The sequence below is a fragment of the Talpa occidentalis genome, unplaced genomic scaffold (genome assembly GCF_014898055.3).
Source record: "Talpa occidentalis isolate TD23 unplaced genomic scaffold, MPIMG_talOcc4v2.1 talOcc4.8, whole genome shotgun sequence".
Lineage (NCBI taxonomy): Eukaryota > Metazoa > Chordata > Mammalia > Eulipotyphla > Talpidae > Talpa > Talpa occidentalis.
Window position 1 is genome coordinate 57,242,730 of NW_023605194.1, and position 22,611 is coordinate 57,265,340.

General features: G+C 32.6%; 1 protein-coding gene across 7 annotated transcripts in view; it reads left to right on the forward strand.

Annotated features, from left to right (window-relative positions):
- PCDH15 (protocadherin related 15) overlaps positions 1–22,611 on the forward strand; it is a 1,524,279-nt gene that overhangs the window by 1,093,929 nt on the left and 407,739 nt on the right. For all 7 annotated transcript variants that reach the window (XM_054690675.1, XM_054690674.1, XM_054690669.1 and 4 more), the window contains one exon: positions 4,751–4,906. In XM_054690675.1, the coding sequence (XP_054546650.1) occupies positions 4,751–4,906 (156 nt within the window). The remainder of the gene's footprint in view (positions 1–4,750; positions 4,907–22,611) is intronic.

A 22,611-nucleotide genomic window follows, 5' to 3' on the forward strand; every position in this document is an offset into this window, starting at 1 on the left:
TGCTTTGACTCCTCTTCCTAGGCCAGTATCCTTTTAACTAGTAATTCAATACTTTTATCTTTTCAGTGTGCCTTGCATTTGTGTCCGTCCACCAAGCATTACTCCAAGATAAGCCCCCATCAGTTCTCGCTTGGACTTTGGACAATCTTCTAATGGTTTTCTTGACCACGTTTCTAAATTTAAGCTATTCTTGATTCACTTTCCCCAAATACAGTTCTTAATGTGAGCAAGTGACATAATTGCATACTGCTTTATCTGGCCCTGTGGATTCTTAGGTTCAGTTTACAACTTATTTCTTTTTATTTATAAACATGAAGATTCTACTATTAGAAAAGTGAACTAATTGCTATTCCCTTAAAGCAATATATTGGTTACCATGGTTTCTCTAATACCTTTGTGAACCTATGCTTTTAAATCACCTTTATCTGTTGTCATCAGCTGAATGATATCTGTTACTGAAACATGCCTTCAGTGCTACTCTCTACATAAAATAGTTATCAATGGTAACATTCTTATGTAATTGGGAATAACTGTAAACTTCACAATCTTGAAAATATTTTGACTTACCATATATTTATGTGCATCTCATAACAGTTTTACCTGATATGCCCTTAAGCACATAAGGGTTAACTCAATGGAAATGTGCATGCAATAAATGCATGTTATTAAATAAATTAATATTTTTAATAATTTACTGTGAAAAATCTGCAAAATATATCTAAGTCTTACAGATACCTAATTATATTTTCAAATTTATACTTTCAGGCAACTTATGTGACTATATACACTTTATTGTAAAAGTTTAACTTGCGGAGAACTTGCATATCTCTACTTAGTCATCTCCTTGAAGTTTTATTTCTTATTAAAAAACTATTTCTAAAATATACTCTCTTCTTTTTACTGTGTTCTAGTTATTTGTGAACTAAGGAAGAATTTTATTTTGTAAGACAAAGAAAAATCATAAGTAAAACCTTTATTTCTATGAAAATTGAACTTTATGATTTATGAAAAATAAAATCAATTCATATTACAGATCTGCTAAAAATGTGTTTCCTCCTAAATCATTAAGCCTAATAAATAATGTGGTACATAAAAAAAATCTTAATTCATCTTAAACTGAAAATGTGTACCATATTCAACACTTCACATAAATAAATTTCTTTTAACTCCACTTTATGTTGGGTAATAACTGATTGTCTAAAAAAAAACATTATTTTTTTCTACTTTTGCCATACATCAAATTTGAACATGCACTGCATGCATTCTTGTTTGTGGAAAGTTTTCTCTTATTTTCTTCTTTCAATTCTACACTTCAAAGATAATCTCCAACAACTATTGGCATACATAATTCTTGAAGTTACTACGCTTATAAAAAAGATATGCACACATACAATGGTATACAAATTTGAAAATATGTGTTGAATGTGTATGCAAATTTAAAACTGCATTCAGTTTTAAATTGAGAAAATAGTTTTCATGTTTAGGTACATATGAATAGTAGCTGTTTTGAATAATTACCCCCAAATAATTTATACACAGATTTTTTTCTTCTTTTATCATGAATGAAGCCATTAGAAAGAATTTGAGTAGATAAAATTATTTGACTTATATTTGCCATTAGTTATGAAAGGAAAACCAAAATTTTGCTAGCACATTCCTAAGCGTTTTGGAGTCCCTAAACTCTCACTGATCAACTTAGTAGAACTGTACTTGATATATTTATGGCCTTCTTATACACCAGGATAGAATCTATTCCAATGTGAGATTACAATGTGTGTTATATATTAACCATAGGGAATACTTGCTGTCAGTGTGATCCATTATGGTTGGAATTTATTGCTGGCTAAGTTCTATCCATGCTACTAATAGTTTCATAGGGAGCTAAAGTTGAGAGTGACAAGAGTTCCAGGTGACCTGGTTATATCTAATTTATGGGTACTTAGCAGGATTAAGTGGGGATTCAGTGCACAGTGCATTTGACCCTCTACTTTCAAAGATCATGACCTTTATGTCCGAATGATACCACTCAATATAAAATTAAAAGTTAAGATGGAATGGCTTTATAGGTTTCCCTTGCAGTGTTTAGGAGATAAATGACTTTAGAAGACAATAATTCACCTGATTGTCTTCAATATTTGTGGTCAGAGCTAATAAATGCAAGTGCCTATGATTTTTTTTAACACAATTGAAATACACAGACCCTTCCTTCAAAAGTCTATTAAAGCAAACACTTTAAAATAAGATATCCTCCATCTAAATCAAATTCTTCTCAGAGAATGTGTACGGTATAGTCTTTTAAAATGTTATTTTAGCCCCAAGCTAACAGATTTTCAATTATCAAGCTTATTTTCTAGGTTAGTCCAGTCTATTCTGTGCCCCTTTGGATTAATTGATAAACTTTTATATTGAAAACACTTGTTTGTAATAGTTTTATTTATCATTCTAATTTTTACTCTAAGGAGCTACAATGAATGAGCTAATAGATCATTTCTCAACAACCATTCAGATATGGATGGTTGTGTTTTTTGCTTAAATATCTTCCAATTTTATCATACATTATTAATGTGTTTGGACTTTATGTTCTATTAGTTCATGAAATGATGCTTTTTATAATCCATCTATCTCTGGATATTCACATTTAATGAATATGAAGTTGCCATTATTATTCCAGCATCCCATTTTTAATGTTGCTGTGTAAACTAATATTTTAGCCAAGAATAATTTCACAATTATATTTTCACATCAAAATTTGTAGTTATGTATTATATTTGGGTGGATCCTTTCTAATGCAAATAGGTAATTTAAATTTCTCTAAACTATGTCCTTTTGTAACCTCTAATTCTACTTATCAAACCTGGAGCCTTGTCTTTTGTCATTAAATATATTATAGTCTTTCTGAGATTTTGTGATATGCACAGATTTTGTACTCATGGCTTTAAGGCCTTCATTTATGCCAGTGATTAAAACTAGAATGCGTCAATTTAGAATACAAAGGTGTATGACACTAGATAATCTCCCTCCATAAGTTAATGATGTTTCATTTTTTTTTTCAGGTGCACCTATTCAGTCAAATACAAATCAGCTGAACTCTTTTTTACTTTATTGTTTACAAAAATATCTTGAAATTAACAAAACTGTTTCAACATGATTTATCCAGCATTCATCTCACAAATATAGCACATAACACTTTTAATGAACCTATCCTAGTTCCAGTGATCACTGTTATATCTTGTTTTAATCCAAATATTGAATAATGTATTTTATAATTCACCATTATTAGTTTTATTTTATAGATAACATGATTGTCACTTTTTTGGAAATTTATCTTTTTATAAATAAATATAATTTGCAACCATTATATTTTAGTATGCATGTACCACAGATCAATCCCATAGAATAATTATAATAATTTTATCGGTATTAACTAATTCTATCAGTTTTAATTTTATCCCAATTTTTAGAGATTAACAAACTAAATAAAGAATTTTGCTTCTAGATCAGACAGTTGGTAGGTTATAGAACTAAAATGAAGTTCCACAGCTTTGACTCCAGTAGTGTACACTCATCTGCCCAAAGCACAAAATACTAGCTATAGGATAGAGAGATTTAGTCATGACCAAAAGAAAACCCCAGGCATTATTCATCTTCCAGCCTGGAGAAGGCGGCCAACTAAAGAAATTTATAAAATGTTCAACATGCCAAGTGGTAGATGAGAAATGTGATAAAGGAAAACAAATAGGAAGGACATTGAAAGAAGAGAGCAATCTGGAGGCCTGGTAATTTAGATGGAGTAGTCACAATGTCATTCAGATAAAATGATATGTATATAAAGGCACAATTTTATAAGCTCAAAAGAGAATTCTAAAAATTACAAAAATGTTTTGTAGTGTTAAACACTCACCTCTGTAGAGTCAAAGAAATGTAAGTTTATGTCTCAATTCTGCAATCCATGGGAACTGTATAAATTAGTTTCACTTTGATGATATTTTTCCCCTCAAGGAATTTATCATATAAAACAGGTAGGTTAGCACATATTTATGTGTAGTGTGTTTATTGAAATATTATTTACAAAGACTACCAATGCACAACATAAAATATCTCATTTCTAAGATTTTAGACTATTCTGTAAATTTCTAATAGAGTAATGCTAATTCACATAACATAGTTTCATAATAGTATGCACAAAAATGCCATAGAATAACATTCACTGTGTGTTTATATCATGAATGTATATTTGGAGAGAAGTGTAATTTAGCAAAAAAATAATTGAATATATGAAATGAATAAATTTGAATGGATTGTGTATGGATTTTTAATATATTTTATTTTTTATCTAATATGGATATATTGTATTTTAGCAAAAATGCAAGTGAATACAATGTTATGATGTGATCTATCTTCCCCAAGGATTTCATCATTAACATATTGTTTTAATAAATTAGAAGTTCTTATCATTGTTTATTTAGCTTTTGGAGGGACAAAATTTGTTTTATACCATCAAATATCAGTATGAGTTTTGTAATTTAATTCACCAGTTCTATAATTGTGAATATGACACCTGACAAATTGAACGATGAAACAATCATGATTGCCTTCCAATGCCCTTAAAATAGTAAAAGTAGGGTAAGCTTTTACAGATTATCATTTTAAATAATCATAGAAAAATGTTATATAAAGATAAGTATTTTGACAGTAATGAGAAGCTTTGGTTACAATTTGTTTTTTAAAATATGCAATTTCTCCATTGCAGCCACCAATGAACTTACACTCTATTGTGGTGCAAGTTCAGTGCATCAACAAAAAAGTGGGTACCGTTATCTACCATGAAGTTCGAATCGTAGTGAGAGACAGGAATGACAATCCACCCACCTTCAAGCATGAAAGCTACTATGCTACAGTGAATGAGGTCAGTTTTCCTTCTCTTATTCTCTGTGAATTTATTGCTGATACATGAAACTAACTGTATTCTATAATATTTTAAAACTGTTTATAATCATAGTCTTCTCTGCTTACAACTATGACGAAAACATTTCAAGGGATACTGCTTTAGAAGGTGTAAGGTCTGAAAACTGATATAATTTTGGGACTTTATTTTACTATAGGAAAAATGCATTTATAAAAATGATCAAAATTTTGGGGATTTTGATCATCTTGGATAACTTGATGCCTCAATCTGTGTACATGCTTACTGAGCCTCAGACTGAACTATTTACTCTCATTGTAAGGTGTGGAACTAATTTTTTTTTTTTATTTCTGAAGTTGCAGCACTAATTAAAAACTGGAAGAAAAATACAGTTGATTTTATTAAAGTTATCAAACCAATTTTTAAATAAAGTTATGTCATATTCTAAAAATTAAGTATAAATCACAACTTATTTCTTGTATGAAAATGGTAATCAAATTTTAAAAAATTTGAAAAAGTAATACTTCAATTTTGTGATAACATGGTCTTTGTTTGTTGTTTTGGTTTGGTGACTTTTCCCTTTGATTGAAAATTCATGAGCCGAACACCCCTTTAATTTACTTCTTAAACAATAATTACTGATTTTTTTTTGTTATTCATTAAGTTAGAAAATATGTCTAGTTTACCTATTTACTTTAAATATACCAAAGATGAATTGTATTTTAATAGTCTATATTTTTGCAGATCATCTTCCAAGTTTTATTTTTTAAGCTTAAGAAATATATATTTACTATAGAGGAAGTGATCAATACGAATTGGATATGAAAAAGCACTGGTGATTTAACCTCTACAAACTTTCTAAAATTATTTTAAATGTATTTTATTTCTCTCAGTATTTTCCTATTAATAAACTATTGATTAATATGTTTCATTAAAATCCAAAAGACAGGTATAAGTTCATTGTCACAGATTTTTAAAAAGATGTTTGCAAAATTAAAGTACTGATTAATGTCTTTTCTTGAGCAAGGAAAAACTGGGCCTGAAACAATAGCATGAACCTGCTAAGTTATACAAATCCTTAATTTTATCATGCCTTCACTACTTACTAACAACCATCCTAAGTTGTAGCCATTTCCATGTAGCTGATTTTAAAAATAAACACTGGGGTTATAATTATGGTATTATATCATGAACTTATAATCACAATCAGTACTTTTATGATTATACTAAATGTCAATTTATTATATTCTTTGTAAACATGTTCTACAAATGTGTCCAAAATTCACGAAAAATATCAGTACATATACCAAAATGCTGAGCAAGGATTCTAAAGAAGTATATAATTCCTTTTTAGTGAGCAAGGCATAAGATTTCACAAGTATTTTTCTCTTACTGGGTAATTGGAGACTGTAATTAATTTTGGACAATTGTATCATTAAGTAATTAGTCTGGTTGAAGAACAGATTGCACAGCAATAATTATTGCTGATAATTCTTAAGCAGTGTTTGGAGGAAAGAATAGTTTCTGATAGTGATTTATTTAATAACATGTGTCCTATTCCCAAATATTTCCATTCAATATAAAAATCAGATGCAAAGTCAAGGCATATATAATCGTTTCTTGACTTTGTAAAGAAATAATCTCAGGTTAATATAGAGATATGTTTACCCCAGGTTTTAATGATCATTTCACAAAAAAGGAAAATTTTAGTCAATACTAATTTGCACTTTTTATCACCTTGTAATTTGCTGCTGTAACTTGATTTCATTTATTGGAGAAAACTGGATGGTAATTTCTAGAAGAATATTTCCTTATATTTTTCTTGATAGGTAGATGGTTTACAGTCAGAAAGGAAGGAAGGAGGGGAGAAGAAGAAAGGTTGATTCAATTTTTGAGTTATTTTATAACTACAGTATAGAGAAGCTTTGCATTTATTTTGACTTGGCTTTGAAATATTCTCACTGCAATATGTTTTGTAGTTCTTAATAGATTAATAGATTAAATCTTAATAGATTAAAATTAGCACACAATTTCATCATATTAAGTAGGATGTACTTTATCAGAGTGCTATTTTGTAACCCTTCTCAAATTCATGGCAGACTGTAATATTTGTAAAAATATTTTGAATTTCAGAAGGGAAGATGCTTAATTCAGACATTGAGTTATTTTTATTTTATGTTTATTTCTTGGAAAATGTGCCTTTATATATGTGTATATGTATGTATGTGTATGTATATATATATATAATATACATTTCACAAGTTTACATGATTTTTGATTATGTATGCTTTATTACTCTATAGTTTTTATTTTGTTTGCTTATGTTCAAATATCAAAAGAAGTATATACAATATTAAAGAAATAATAAAATGTTTTGTCTTATTATCTTTTTATTTAATCCTATGTTAATTCTTTTAAACATTGATCAGTCTTTGAAAGATTTCATTAAAATTTTGCTTAAAATATTACAGTAAGTATTTGGTCATTATTTTTCTAATCCAATAAATAGGATTAGGGGACTCATCTTAAATAAATTTAAAAATAATGACATCTTTTCTTCAGATATTTATTTTAATATGGAAAGCTGTATATGTGTAATAAAGTGACTTTTACTTATTTACTGGTGCAACAGTGGTTGAATTAGAAGTATAGAAGTGTGGGTGATTAAAATATGATTCTTGAAATTTTCATAATGAGGTCTACATTTTGCCTATGGTTTGTATAAATTCCTATGAATATTATGTTAATAAAATATTTTATAAAATATAAGTTTTAATTTAAGTTCAAAAGAATTTTTTGTTCCTTAAATGTTTTAAATAATGATAAGACAATCTTTTGAGATAAGTATTTTTAGATAAATGATAGTCCACAAGTCAAATCTGGTCTGTCACTGCCTGATGTCCCATGAAATGTCAATGTCCATAAATAAAATATTATTGCAACACAGACACACCCAGTCATCATGTATAGTCAATGTGCTACATTACCAGAGATGAGTAGTTGCAATACAATCAGTATGACCAACAAAGCTGCAGTTATTTGCAGTATGACCTCTATCTTTCTAGTTGAAATGTGAAAATATATCAAATAGTTGTCCAGAATATCTATCAGTTTTGATGCATGTATTTTAGTGGCAACTCAGAGAACTTGGGAAAAAAACACGTCAGAAGTAATTAAAAGAGAGAACCCAAGGAAATTTCAATATTCAACTTCTTGGAACTATGAAAATGATAACAATTCTGCAAGTAGCATGTTAAATATATTTTGATGCCACTGTATTATAGCAATATTTATATTGTAACCATCATCAGCACAGTTTTTTTTTTTTTTTTCCTGATGGTGTTTTGAATATCTGAAAGGGTGTTTCCTCTTTCTTAAACAACTCTTTCCAGTCCTTTCATGGTTGTAATATTTCTGATAAAAAGTCTGATAACAGTCTGATTGCTGTTCCTTATATTTTATTCTTGTGATATATTTAATAAGTTATTGCTGTTGTTTTGATTTTTTGCCTCTTCTCCTATAAGCTGCCCTTGTTGTTGGTTCACAACAGCTTTAACATTATGTGTCTTGGTGTATGTCTGTCTGGTATTTTTGTGTCTGGATCTTTTTGGGCTTTTTGGATCACTACTGCTCCTTCATTTCCCAGATTGTGATTATTCACAGTGATTGACTCTTAAATGGTTTTCCAATTTCTTTCTAATTTTCTTCTCCTTCTGGGATCCCCATGGTGTGCAACATAAATATACCTAGTTGTCTAAGAGAGCTATTACACTGTTTTCATTTTTTTTAAAATTCTTTCTTCTCTACATTATCTGTTCTTGCATTCTGTAACATTGTGTTTTGAGATTATTAATTATCTCCATTGCTTATGTTTGTCTACTATTGAGGCCTTTAGTTGTATTTTTAAAATCAATTATGGTGTTTCTTAACTCCATTATTTCTGAGTGTAGCTACATCCTATTATTATCATCTATATTTGTCGTTGTTTTAGATCATCCATTATTTCTTTAAGTTCCAACACCAATATGAGGACTGTTGCCCTGAATTCCCCTTCTGTCATGCTTCACAACCACACTCAATCAGAAATCTTTTTAGGATTTTATTCTGGCATTTTCAGCTGAGTTCTGTCTTTGGATTCTACTTTTCTGGGTGTTAGTAAGAATATATTTTCAATTATTTTTGCATATGCTGGAGTATGGTTAGGGGACTGGCACTGATAAGGTGTAGTAGGTATACAAGAATTCTGGGCAATAGGCATCAAAGTGTCACCTCCAATAGAGGCAAGGATTCGAACTTCCCATTATGGAGCTTTTATTTCTGTGTATGCATGTGTGGGCAGGGTGGGGAGGGGGTGTTGATGGCAGGGAGTGTTCTCAGCCTGGAGTGGGATTGTAATGGCAGGTGTTCTAGGCATTTCTGTCTATGCTTTGAGTAGCCTCTTCTCTAGGAAAGTTCAAGTTCTCTGACTCATCAAAACACAAATGTTCTGTATTATGAGCCTCAAAATTTTAACACCGTTTTCTCTGTGCTCATACTCATTTTCCTCACCTAAAAATAATGAATTATATTGAACATCTATTTCATAGGTTTAATGAATACACATAATGAATTTTTAAATTGAAGTGAAGAAAAACAGATTTTCAGAGAAATCTTACCTATTTATTTTTCAATTTTTTTAAAAAAATATTTATTTATTTATTTATTTATTTATGTATTTATACAAACACTGGGTACAGTAAGAAGAGCGGGAGGGTGAGAGAATTCACCAGAACCAGAGTGGGGAACAGAACAGGCAGACTGACGAAATACACTGCTGAGGGGAGCAGCGGGCAGCAGGAGAGGTCTGATACCATGTGGGTCCCTTGCTGGCAGCCAGGGATGGAACAGGTGCTGCAGAGGCTGCGGGGAGCTTTGCAGCCCAGAGCTCAACCACTGCGCCACCAAGGAAGGCCCTCATTTTTTCAAATCTTTTAAGAGACAATCTAAAATGGATGAACTTTATACCACTATTTACACCTAATATTATACATGTATGTATAATACATCTTTCCCATTAAACATGAATCACTGTTAGAGCTGGCACTTGATTTTGTACATTGTGTAGAATAGAGCCTGGCATCTTTGAAGAAGTTCTATAAAAAGTGTTTTCAGCTAAAATAAAAGCACAGTCATGAACCAGGAAAACATTGTATAACATATTTTTCACTTTGATTTTTCCTGAGATACTGTATTGTCAGAAAAGTCATGACATATTTTTCTATGTTTTTCAAGCAAAAATTTGTCATGAATTTTCTGACAAACCAATAATTACAGAGGATAATAGCTTGTTTTGAATTAAGTTTAAAAATAATGCCACAAATGTTAGTTTTCTAAGACATAAATGAAAGCTTCCCACATTATTATATAGGTTAATATAACAGTTATGACAACAAAAGAAACACACTTTTATTTGAATATGGTAAATATAAGCTATGAGAATTATAGAACATTTTATATAACTCAATGGAGAAGTTATGTTTATGTATGTGAATTATTTTTCTCTTATATATAACTCTATGGAGAAAAAAATTATTTGTATATGACGTTCATACCTCTAGAGAATCTTTACCCTACTTTTCATGTACCAGAAAAAGTTGTCTTATTGACTAAATAATACTAATATGATTATATGATTCCTTTTTGATTAAATATCCCTTTGTTTTTCCTATAGACAAAGTATTACCATGCTCAATGGAAAATATCCCAAGAACATCAGTGAACTCAATAAATCTGAGTTTGATCATGTTCTCCCTTTCTTATCCTTAATTATAATAAACTTTAAAGGATGCATCATAAATATTTGATTAAATCCCAAGCATAATTTTGGAAGGTGAATATTACCAGTTAAATATAACCTTGTATTTCTAGAACATTTTAGTTGTTTTATAATTACTGATATTTCAGATAGACACAAATTATATCCTGGTTAACAGTTTATCTGTAGACATTAGATGTGTAATAATTTTGTTATTTATTTTTTTCTTTTTGTTAGGCACAGTCATTAGAAACTAATTTTATCAAAGTTCAGTTTAAAATTTGTTATTATTCAAAATTGTTTCTTTCTTCCTGATCGAGGCTTAGGTAATTTTATATTGCGAAGAATTTGTTCTACAAGAATCCTCTTCTTGTAGGATTGTTTTCCAATATTTTTCTATAAGCCACCAGAAAGTTGAATTCTGTTATTTCATCCAACAAAACCATCTGTGTCTTTTAGTTATTGAATTCAGTCCATTTATGGTTAAAGTGATTATTGACATAGAACAGTCTACTATTGTGATTTTGTCCTTAATTTTGTTATTCTGTATATTTCCTTGCTCAATGCTTTAGAGGTGTTCTTTGGTTTGATTTATATATGAGAGTTGCTTTCGGTATTTCTTAGGTGGGTGGTTGGGGTCTTTCCTTAAGCTTCTGTGTTTCTGAGAAGGCCTTTTTCTCTCATATTTGTAGAAGAGTATTGAAGGATAGAGTATTCTTATTGGCATATTTTTATCTTTAAGTATTTTTATTACATCATTCCATTCTCTTCTTGACCAGAGTGTTTCTTCAGAAATGTCAGAGATCAAGTTGATCTTGCTTCTTTTCAAGGTTATCTGCTGCTTTTCCCTGGTCAATTTCAATACTCTTTCTTTGCCTTGAACTCTTGGAATCCCACTACTGTGTTTGGTCACTACTAATACATTTAGGTGAGAAAGTGTTTTTTTTTTTTTTTTTTTTTAGGTGAGAAAGTGTTTTAAAGCTTCATGGACTTGTATATTTATTTTTTTTTTTCCAAATTTAGGACATTTCCCTCTATCGTTAAAGAAATTCTCTGCTCCTTCGCTCCTTTCTCTTTCTCTTCCCCTCTGAGACGCCTATTTTTCTTACCTTGCCGTTTTCATGGAATCAGGTAATTCTTGAAGTGCATTTTTTTTTTTTTTTGTAACTTTGTTTCTTTATGCCTTTCTTATTTCACCTGAATTCTCTGTGTATTATCATCTTCAGGGCTGCTGTTTCAATCTTTCTTTTTTTTTTTTTTTTTTTGGTTGGTTTGTTTGTTTGTTTACTTTGATACCATTCACCAGAATTTGTTGTCTCCTCTATTTTATTTTTACAAACTTTATCTTTTATTTTCTTATCCTCTGGAGGTTTGTACTTTCTGATCTAGTATCCCCCTGTGGAATAAGATTCCTGGCTTGTTTGTTTGTTTGTTTTTTTTCCTTTCACTCCATTATTTGTTTTCTGAATATAAAGGATTGCTTTCTGAATATAAGCTGCCACTTTTCCAGTGGATGGCACTGTATGTGAGGAAAAATTACCCTGTAGCTGGATCTTATGTGTTGGGTAGGACAGGGTCCTAGAAGATACCGGTGCTGGTGGAAGTGTTGAGCATGGCAAGTTTCTTGCCTGTAGTACCACGGCTCGCCCTCTTCGCTGGATTTCAGACCATGTGCCTGCTGTCTGCATGCTGTGCTTTCAGTTCAACACGTGTAGTTTGACTGTATGCACTTGGTGCCCATATCCACCCTTTCCTGGGGGAAATTGGTGGGGTGAATTGCTCATTTCTGAGTTTTTTTTTTTTTTTTAATTTTATTAACTTGAAAATACAGCATAAGTTTTTTTTTTTTTTCTTTTTAATTTATACAAGCTCTGGATACAGTCAGAAGCGCGGGAGGGTGAGAGAATTCACCAGAGCCAGAGCGGGGAGCAGACCAGGCAGAAGGACCGAAGTACACTGCTGAGGGGAGCAGCGGGCGGCAGGAGAGGTCTGCGCGCCATGTGGGACCCTCACAGGTGGCCGGGGAGCAGCTGGGGATCCAACCGGTTCTGCAGAGGCTGCGGGCAGCTTCGCACCCCAGCGCTCAACCGCTGCGCCACCGGGGAGCCCCTCATTTCTGAGCTTTATCTTTGATTGACAACAAGCAATTTCTCCCTCTTCAGTGCACCTGTGAACTGGTGTTTTTGCCCACATGGAAGCCTCCTCCCAACTCAAGCTTTTGATTCCATTGCATATTTCCTATAGCAAAGGTATTCTTCTACATAACTTTATTAAACCATCAAAATCTGAAAATTGCATTAATAATTAGTATATAGTACATAAACCTCATTCATGTTTTGCTTATTTTTCCAGTAAAGCCCGTTGTAGCTTGAAGAGCCAATCTAGTATCACACATTACATTTACACTTCATATCTTCCTAGTCTCACTCTTAATTCCTTAGGATTTTCTTGACTTTAATAATTTTATAAAGTTTTAGGAGTGGGATAGTATCCTTCAACCAAATATATCTATTTTTTTAATGAATATAGATGTGCAAGTAGATCACAAATGTGACGCCATATTCTTTTTTTAAAGATTTATTTATTTATGCATACAAGAGCTGGGGTGTAGGCCAGAGGTGTGGGGGGTTGAGAGGATTCACCAGAGACAGAGTGGGGAGCAGAACAGCTAGATCTACTGAAATACATTGCTGAGGGGAGCAGGGGGTATGTCAGGAAGGTCTGCTGCACAATGCGGGTAGCTCCCTGGCCTGGGATTAAACTGGTGCTGCAGTGGCTGCTGATAGCTTCATAGGGCTGAGACTTAACTCCTTTCACCACCAGGGAGGCCCGACACCATATTCTTAATAGTCCATTATATCATAATGTTAATGTGCCCCCAGTACTGATAATGATAGCTTTTATCATAATGGTAAAATAGTTTCTGCAGCTTTTTCTACTACGTATACTAGTTAATTCTACAATATATATTAATAATCCCATTACTTTTAGGGAACTACTGTAAGATTTTGTAAATATCCTGTTCCTTATCACTCCACATTCCCACTGTCATTCATCAAATATTCATTTGTTGAAAGACTTTTGATGAAAATTCAAATTTCTGTGGTCAGATATATTTTCTCCCTTTTTTTCTTTGCTCCTTCAGTTTTTATTCAGTGCTTTTTCAGTCATTATTCAGCCCATTCAGCTAGTGGCCTGAATAATGATTTGATTATTAATGAAATGGTTTACATATGAAATCATGGGGAATTTTGGAATTTATTAAATACTTTGCTTGCTGAGAATCAACCTATTTTCAGTAGGAATAATTATTTTAGTTTTCCAAAATGTATACACTAGCTAATTTCTCTTCTTTTTCTGTAAAATATCTTAAAATTATTTTGCATTAGGGTCACAGATAATTCTTCTGTGCTGGAATTCCATCATTTTAGTTTATCTTTGTAATTTGTGTTCTGTTATATGACAAGTTATACATATTTTCTCTTTCCTTTCCTCTTTTCCTCAAAAGTTGATTAATAGAAAACTATGAAAATTCTGAGACTACCTTTCATAGTGCATGCTAATTAATACTTTGAAGTTAGACAATATGTGTTAGAGTTCCTATTTACCAAGTACTAGAATTATGACATCAGGCTGAATATCCTTTAGCCTGTGATGCCTTAATTATAAAACAAATATAACCTCAAAAAAGTTAGGAAGTTGCATTATGGATTAAAAGAAATATTGCTTTTAAAGTACCTAGTGCAGTGTTTGGCAACCTTTTCTTATAAGAAACCTCTATCTGGAAAATATACTTTAGAAATAGTGATATATTTGAAAACCAAGATCTCTACAAAGAAAATGCAAGATACACCATAAACAGGCAGCAATCAGTGATATTTTATTACTGAAAATCTCAGATTTTTCTCACAGTGGTAAAATGACATTATCTCTGAATCTATCAAATTTGAGCTTTTAATTTCCTGATTAAATTCATCTCAGCTCTGTGCCATTCTTTCACATTTTAACATGACCGTGTCAACTCCTTCCATTTAATACCTATTAGTTTTTTCTGGTACATCTAAGAGCACAGTCTCCATGATGAAGCATAACAGTCAAATTCCATATATAAATGTCTATTTTATAGTTTATATGTTTTGTTTATATTTTCTAGAAACAATTAGTTAACTTTCTTACATGTTAAATAAGTTTTGAAGATATGTCATTCATGATATTGGAAACAATAAATATATTTAACTTTTCAATGACTAAAAAATCAAGTACCTTCAGAACTATTTCCATTTACAGAATATCCTTGAATATATAGTACTAAGATCTAATCTGTAGTGCACAAAAATATCTGAAGAAAGGAATGAAACTAAGTCTTAGTTCCTTATGCTTGTTCCTGTTTTTCTTCTCCAGGGGATTAGTCACATTCTTTCTGGGAAGCAGGAGACAGGTAAGAGAGGAAAAGAGGACATTATGGGAAGCAAAATAAGTTAATTAAAAATATATTTTCTACTTTATAGCAAGTGAATGGGAACTACCCTTTGAGCTGTTTGAAAAAGATTCAAGTATTCAACTGTCCATCAACTTTGAATTTAGTAAACTATTATATGTATTTTTTCTCTATATACATACATATATCCAATTTAAGTATTTTTCTTCAGTAAACATGAGTAGAAATATATACCGTTCCGTAATAATAACAAACTTTTCTCTCTCTCTCTTTTTTTTTTCTTTTTTGGTGGGACCCTCGCCGGTGGCCTGAGATCGACCTGGCACTACAGAGGCTGCGGGCAGCCTCACAGCCCAGTGCTCAACCGCTGCGCCACCAGGGGAGGCCCTCCAAACTTTTCTCATTTTTAAGATAATTATCTACAAGGATTTACACTTAATATTTTCTTCAAAGGACATGATTTTCAATATTAATTATCTAGCTCTCATGAAAAAATAGTCAATATCATATACACTGGAATAAAAATTTCATTATATATTATTGTTTATTTATGTTTTTATATTGCTATTCATTTTTGTACAGTGTTTGATTTCTCCACTCAGCGTTGTCCCCATAAAATTCCCACTACCAAGACATCTGTGAACCATCACTGTAGTCTCTTGCACTATTCCCTCCCGTTTTTGATCCCTTTCCCTTCCCTTGCCTGATGAATGTCTCCAATTTATAGTTTGACTGCTAGTTTTGTCCTTTTTTCCCCCAAAATTATATTATATATTAAGGAAACATGTAGAGCAAATGCAATCACTGTCTTAAATTTTCTTTTTGATTTTAATAAACCATGACAATAATGCCCTCTGGATACGAATTCAAAAATGTGTACCATTTTGCTATCAATTCTTGAAAATTCAAACATGAACTTTAGATATTTGATTAGAATTAATGTTGCAATAAAAACATGTTATACTAACAAATTAATATAAGACCAACAGAGTGGTCACAGAAATAATAATTTGAAAATAATAAATAATCATAGAGTCAGAGATAATGTAATTTCATCATTGTGAGAAAAATCTCAAGTTTTCAACAGTATTCCACTAATTACTATCTGCTACAAATTCATCTCTCCATTTTTTTTTTTTTTTTGGTGGAGACTCCTTTGATTTTCTAATGTATCACTATTTCTAAAGCATATTTCCAAGACCAGAATAACTTGCAAGAGAGAATTATAAAATTATTTTATCTGTAGTAGATGTAAAAGTCTGAATCAGTGAAAAAATTCTCATTTGGAATTATTATTATGAAAGCTGATGTTCACATGACACCATGTAAATAAGAGCTGTAAATAAATATAGATACAAGACGACAGTGCCTACCCATTTAAAAATTATTTGTTTTGTTGTTTTTTTTTTTTTTTCACAACTACATTAACTAGACTAAAGGGATGTACAACACTTGTATACATGTAAGGAAGCACTGTGGGTATTCTTTAAAGGTTGATAGCATTTAATCAAATTTCAAGAAGAGTGTTGTACAGCCTCTTGCTATTAAATCAGCAACTATTGCAGAGGACTACACAATAGTTACATAGGCCTTAATGAGTTTTAACTTTGGTGTCTGGTTCTTACCACTGAAAATGAAATCATTTGCTTTTGTTTACTGAAGAGAAACTGGGATCATGGATGTGCTAGTCAATTTTCCAGAATATAGAAAAATATATAGTAAATGATGGCAGACAGACATGCATAATAGATAGCTATAGTCTTACATAGATTAGAGATAAAGAGATGTGATAGTTGTAGAGAGACAAAGATAAAGTGATGAGAGAGATAGAGATGAAAGAGATAGAGAAAGGAGTGTTAAACAATTATGAATGCTGGGAAATGCTAAAATCTGCAGAGGGAAAGATGAAGATACAGGCAAATCAATGGTATACTTCCAGTCTGAGACCAAAGGCCTAGACCCATGGCACCTGAATTATTTAAGTTCCAGTCTAAGGTTGAATCAAAGGTAAGGAACAGATATTCCAATTTGAAAACAGTCAGACTGAGATAATGAATTCTTCCTTACTCAGTCTTTTTGTTTTATTATCTTTGAGGAATTTATTTTACTCAATCTACCCATTCTAATGAAATCTCATCCAGAAAACACCCCACAGATATACCTAGACAATGTTTACCCAAATATCTGGGAACCTTATAGCCCACCTAGGTTGACATAAAAATTAACCATCTTAGGGATATTGGGTTAATGCTGCACAGATGTGAGAGAAAGTGTGAAATTGGGATCTCAATGGTAAATGGACATTATTACTTTAAGTTTTACCAGCAATGATAATTTCTAAAGAATGCATTACCTTAATCAATTTTCAAATACTGAATCAGACTTGGGTACATAGAGTAAATCCCTTTTGGTCATGGTGTAGAATTCTTTTTATGCATGATGGGGTTCAATTTGCTCAAGTTCTGTTGAGGATTTTTGCATTTATGGTCATGAAAAACACTGGCCTACATTTTTTTTTTCCTTCAAATGACTTTACCTGGATCAGTATTAGTTATGTTGTCCTCAGAATGATTGAGGATATATACCTTCTGTTCCTATCCTGTGAAAGACGTTGTAGAAAATGGTATAATTTTCTCCTTAAATATTTGGTAGAATTTATTAGTGAAGTCTTCTCAGTCTCATGTTTTCTATTTTGGGAGGTAAGGATTCTATTTCATTAATAGATGTAGGTATATTTAGATTTTCTCTTCCTGTTTTGAATTCTGTGATTTTATTGAGAATTGGATATAATTGCTTTCTCTCTTTTGTCTCCCATACTTGATTTGCCTTTTGTGGTTTTAACTGAAGATTTTATATGATTACATTTTCTCTCAACACATAAACCACTAAACACTTTAATGTTTCACAGCTAGTATGAGTACCTTAAAAATAACAAATGTAATTCCTTCCTCTTTTCATTCTTTAAATTATTAACATACAGTTCACTTTCACAAAAGCATACATAAGTGTGTATAGACAGACACATATAATATAAACATATAACAGGGAAACCACTAGAAAAGTTAAAAAAAAATCTATAGGTTAAGGGAAAAAAAAAAATGGTATCATAGGGAGTTTCCCTGGTGGCACAAGGGGTTAAGTCTCAGCACTATGAAGCTATCAGCAGCCACTGCAGCAGGAGTTCAATCCCTGGCCAGGAAGCTGACCCACATAGTGCAGCACACCTCTCCTATAGCACTCACTGCTTCTCTCAGCAGTGTATTTCAGTGTATCTTCCTGTTCTGCTCCCCACTGTGCTTCTGGTGAATCCTCTCACCTCTCTGCACCTCTGGCCTGCACCCCAGATCTTGTATGCATAAATAAATAACCTATAAAAATTCAATCATATGGGCCTCCCTGGTAGCGCAGGGGGTTGAGCACCACACTATGAAGCAATCCGCCGCCTCTTCTGTTCCCAACTCTGTCTCTATGAATCCACTCACTCCTCACATTTCTGGCCTGTACCCCAGCTCTTGTATGCATAAATAAATAAATCTTTAAAAAAATTCAATCATAGACAATGCTCAATTAATGGTAAAAAATAAAATTTTTCTTTTACCTTAGTTTATTCCTTATTAAATGTTCTTCCTTTTCATGTTGATCTGAGTTTATAAATGCTATTATTTCCTTCTCTACAGAAGTTGCTTTAATATAACATGTAGCTGTATTGAAAACCATTTTACTGGCAAAAATCCACTCTATTTTTGATAGTCTGAGAAAGTTTTAATTTCTCTGTCACTTTGAAGGAGAATGTTGAGGATACAGAATTCTAGGATTTTTTTCCCCTTTCATCCTTTCAATGCTTTATTAAATATGTATTTTTACTCTCCCTTGTTTGCATAGATTCTGAGGAAATAGGATGCATTTCTTATTTTTGCTTCTTAATAGGTGAAGTATTTTGTTCCTATAGCTCTTTTCAGCACTCTATATCTTTGCTTTTCTGAACTTGAACATTCTATTTAATGTTTCTACATCTGTGGTTTGCTATGTGACTTTTTTTGGAGAAATTCTCCATCATTATTTCTACTATATCTTCTGTTCCATTTTCTCATGCTCCTCTGGCATGCCCATGTTTAGGTTATTATTTTTGAAGTTGTTCTGTAGTGCTTTGGGTATTCTGTTCTCCTTTTTCTCAGTCTTTGTTTTCTTTTCAGTTTTGGAAGTTTCTTTTTTTTTAAGATTTATTTATTTACTTATTTATTTACTTAATTTATTTATTTATTTATGCAAGCAAGCACTGGGTACAGTCAGAAGTGTGGGAGGGTGAGAGAATTCACCAGAGCCAAAGCAGGGAATAGAACAGGCAGACTGACAAAGAAATACACTGCTGAGGGGAGCAGTGGGCGCGGCAGGAGAGGTCTGCGCGCCATGTGGGACCCTCGCCGCCTGCTGGGGATTGAACCATCGCTTCAGAGGCTGCAGGCAGCTTCGCAGCCCAGTGCTCAACCGCTGTGACACCAGGGGAGGCCCAATTTTGGAAGTTTCTATTGCTATATCGTCAAGTCCAGAGATCCTGTCCTCAGTAATATTCAGTCCACTAATAAGGCCATTAGACATTTTTCTATTTAGAGCATTTTTTTCATTAGCCTTTTATTTTATTTATTTTGGCTTGTTCTTTGGTTCTTTCATAGCATTTCCATCTCTTTATTTACGCATACATTGCCTATTTGGTTTTGCATGGTTTCTTCTTTACCCATAGGAGACTTTTGCATACCAATTAAAGTCATCTGAAGTTCCCAACCTGCTAATTTCAATATCCCCGACCTCCCTGATATGTCAGATTCTGATTCCCCCCCATCACCTCTCTCTCTCTCTCTCTTTCTCTTTCAAATTCTGCATCTTACCCATAAGGATGCTTTGGATTTTTTTTTTTTTCTTTATTACTGGACTTGATTTACCGGGTAAAAGGAATTGCTGTAAATAGGCCTTTAGTAATTGGGAAATTGGGAGTACAATATGGGGGGGGGTTATTCTATAGTACTATATGATTAGCTTTCAGACTTTTAGCGAGTTTACACCACTGGATTAAACTTTATAAGGTTATCTAAGTTATTTCCTACCCCCCTCCTTAGTTGCACAAGATATCTAGAGGTATCTGGAGTTAGATATTTCCCTTCCCTCAGATCAGTTAAATTCTGTTAATACCCCAACAGTTGGGCTCTGATTATCTAATTTCTTCTGAGAATAAGATTTGTTAAGAATGGAGTGTCCTGATGTTCTTCTAAAATGGTTTCTTTCCCCTCTCTCCATCAGAAGTATGACTGGACTTTACTCCATTATTTGCTATGAGCTCCTGGAAACAAATCTCATGAAATTATGGGGACCCATTTGTGAATGGGGCCCTCAGGAGATTATAACTTTAAGAGTTGCCCGCATATAGCCTTCAGAAATTCATGAATTGTAGTTCTGGTTTTCCTACCCTCCTGTTTGTTCCCATAGTGGTCCCTACTCCTACATCTCTGCTGAGGTAAGCTGAAAATTTCTGCATCAGTCTCTTTATTTCTAGTCAGTTTTGGGAGTAGTGTTTTACTTTGTATCTCTGATGTCTTGTAGATCCAAGGACAGCTGTTGTTTTTTCAGTATGTTCAGCTTTTTCTTGTTAAGATGGAGTAGTAATTTCTAAATTCCTTACGTGCAGGTCTGGACGAAGGATACAGTCTTTATTTCTGTTTATTATTAACACTTGTTTACATCATACATTTCCCTGCTATATATTCATTTCAGCATGTACCTTCAGTCACATGTTTATTTTTCAGTCATGCTCTTCTGATTGTTTTATTTTTCTGTTGTTATTTATTCCCTTTTTTCCCCTCTACTCTTTCTGGATAGACTTCCTCAGTTTTTCTATCAATTTCTTTGCTTCCTTTCCTGTGGGTGTCTATTCTGGATTTTTGTTTACAGTTACATGTGGGTTTTTATAGAATACCTATGCTTTAGGTCCTTTATGAGCTGGTGTCTACTCTCCATCATTTGATTATACTGTCATACTCATTTTTTCCTTCCCCTTAATATTTGGTATTGTTGATTCATAATATTCTTGTGCTTGTTTTTGACATTTTGCTAAGGAATTTGTGTTTCAATTTTATTTTCTTATGGAAAAACTTATTTTAAAATTATTTGAAGAATGGATGTGGTGGTGGCAAAGTCTATTATTACTGTTTGTCTAAGAAAATCCTTATTATCGCTGCATACTTAATTAGAAATTTTTCAGGATAGAGAATTCTTGCATGATAGTTCTTGTCTTTCCAGATTGCAGATATTTTCTTCCACTTTCTTCTTGCTTGATGTGTGTCTGGACTGAAATCTGGGGAAATCCTAATTTAGGAACCCTTATAATTTATTTTTCTTCTTGCTTCCAGTATCATTTTCCCCTTTATCTTTGACTTTTGATAGTTTTACAATGATGTGTCTGGGTGTAGATCATATTGCATATAGGAATTTAGGTATTTTCTCTGCCTGCTGGACTTCCATACTTAATTCATTCTTAGTTTGGAAAGCTCTCATTTATTATTTGTTGAATAGGTTTTAGAGTCCTATTGTTTTTCTTTCCCCCTGGGACTCCAATCATTCATAGGTTTCCTCTTCTATTTGAATCTCATATTTCTCATAGAATTTTCTCACTTTCCTTTGCCTTGATGCTTCCTCTTCTAAATTTACAATTTGTTTGAGTCTTCACAGCTAAAATGTCTCTTTCTTCTGACATTTTGATTCTATTCAAAGCACTAATTTTGTCTGCACTTCATTCAGAATCACTTTATATGATCTTTCTATATACCCCATGTCTTTAGTAAGAATTCTCTGTGTTCCTGGATATCCTTTCTGAGATCTTGCATCTGCCTATAATGCCTTTGACTGGCCTTCCAGTATTTCATTTAACATTTTTAATATTGTTGTTTTGAAGTCATTGTCAGATAGTTTCTCTATTTCTGTCTCTTTTGTACTTGTCCCAGGACTTTTGATCTTCCCATTTTGCCTTCCCATCTTGTGTTGAGAGGTTGCTTGCTTTATAGGCATGTTTATATTACCTTATTTATTGTTATTTATGTGTGTTCATGTGTTTGGGAGCACTGGGAATTAATCTTTGACCTCTTCTTACTTTACCTCAGTGTGAAGTGGAGGAAGGGCTTTAATATTCAATGTTTGTTTGAGGAGTGCTGTTAGTCAGCTCTACCTCTTTTTGTCCCACAGACAAAAGGTTGTCTTCACTTTACTTTCCACCTCATTATTCCTTTCATACAAAGGTCATGACCTGTGAAGCTAGGGCCTCCCAGCAGGAAGGGCAATATTTGGGTCTCCAGGCTCACACTCCAGGAATAATCTGCACCTGGCTCAGAGGCTGCTCTGGGTGCTCACTGGGCACAGGTGTGCCCAGTTAACACTCTGGCGTCCACCATGGCCACCGCTGCACCACACTTGCCCAGGCTGCTGCTTCTCAGG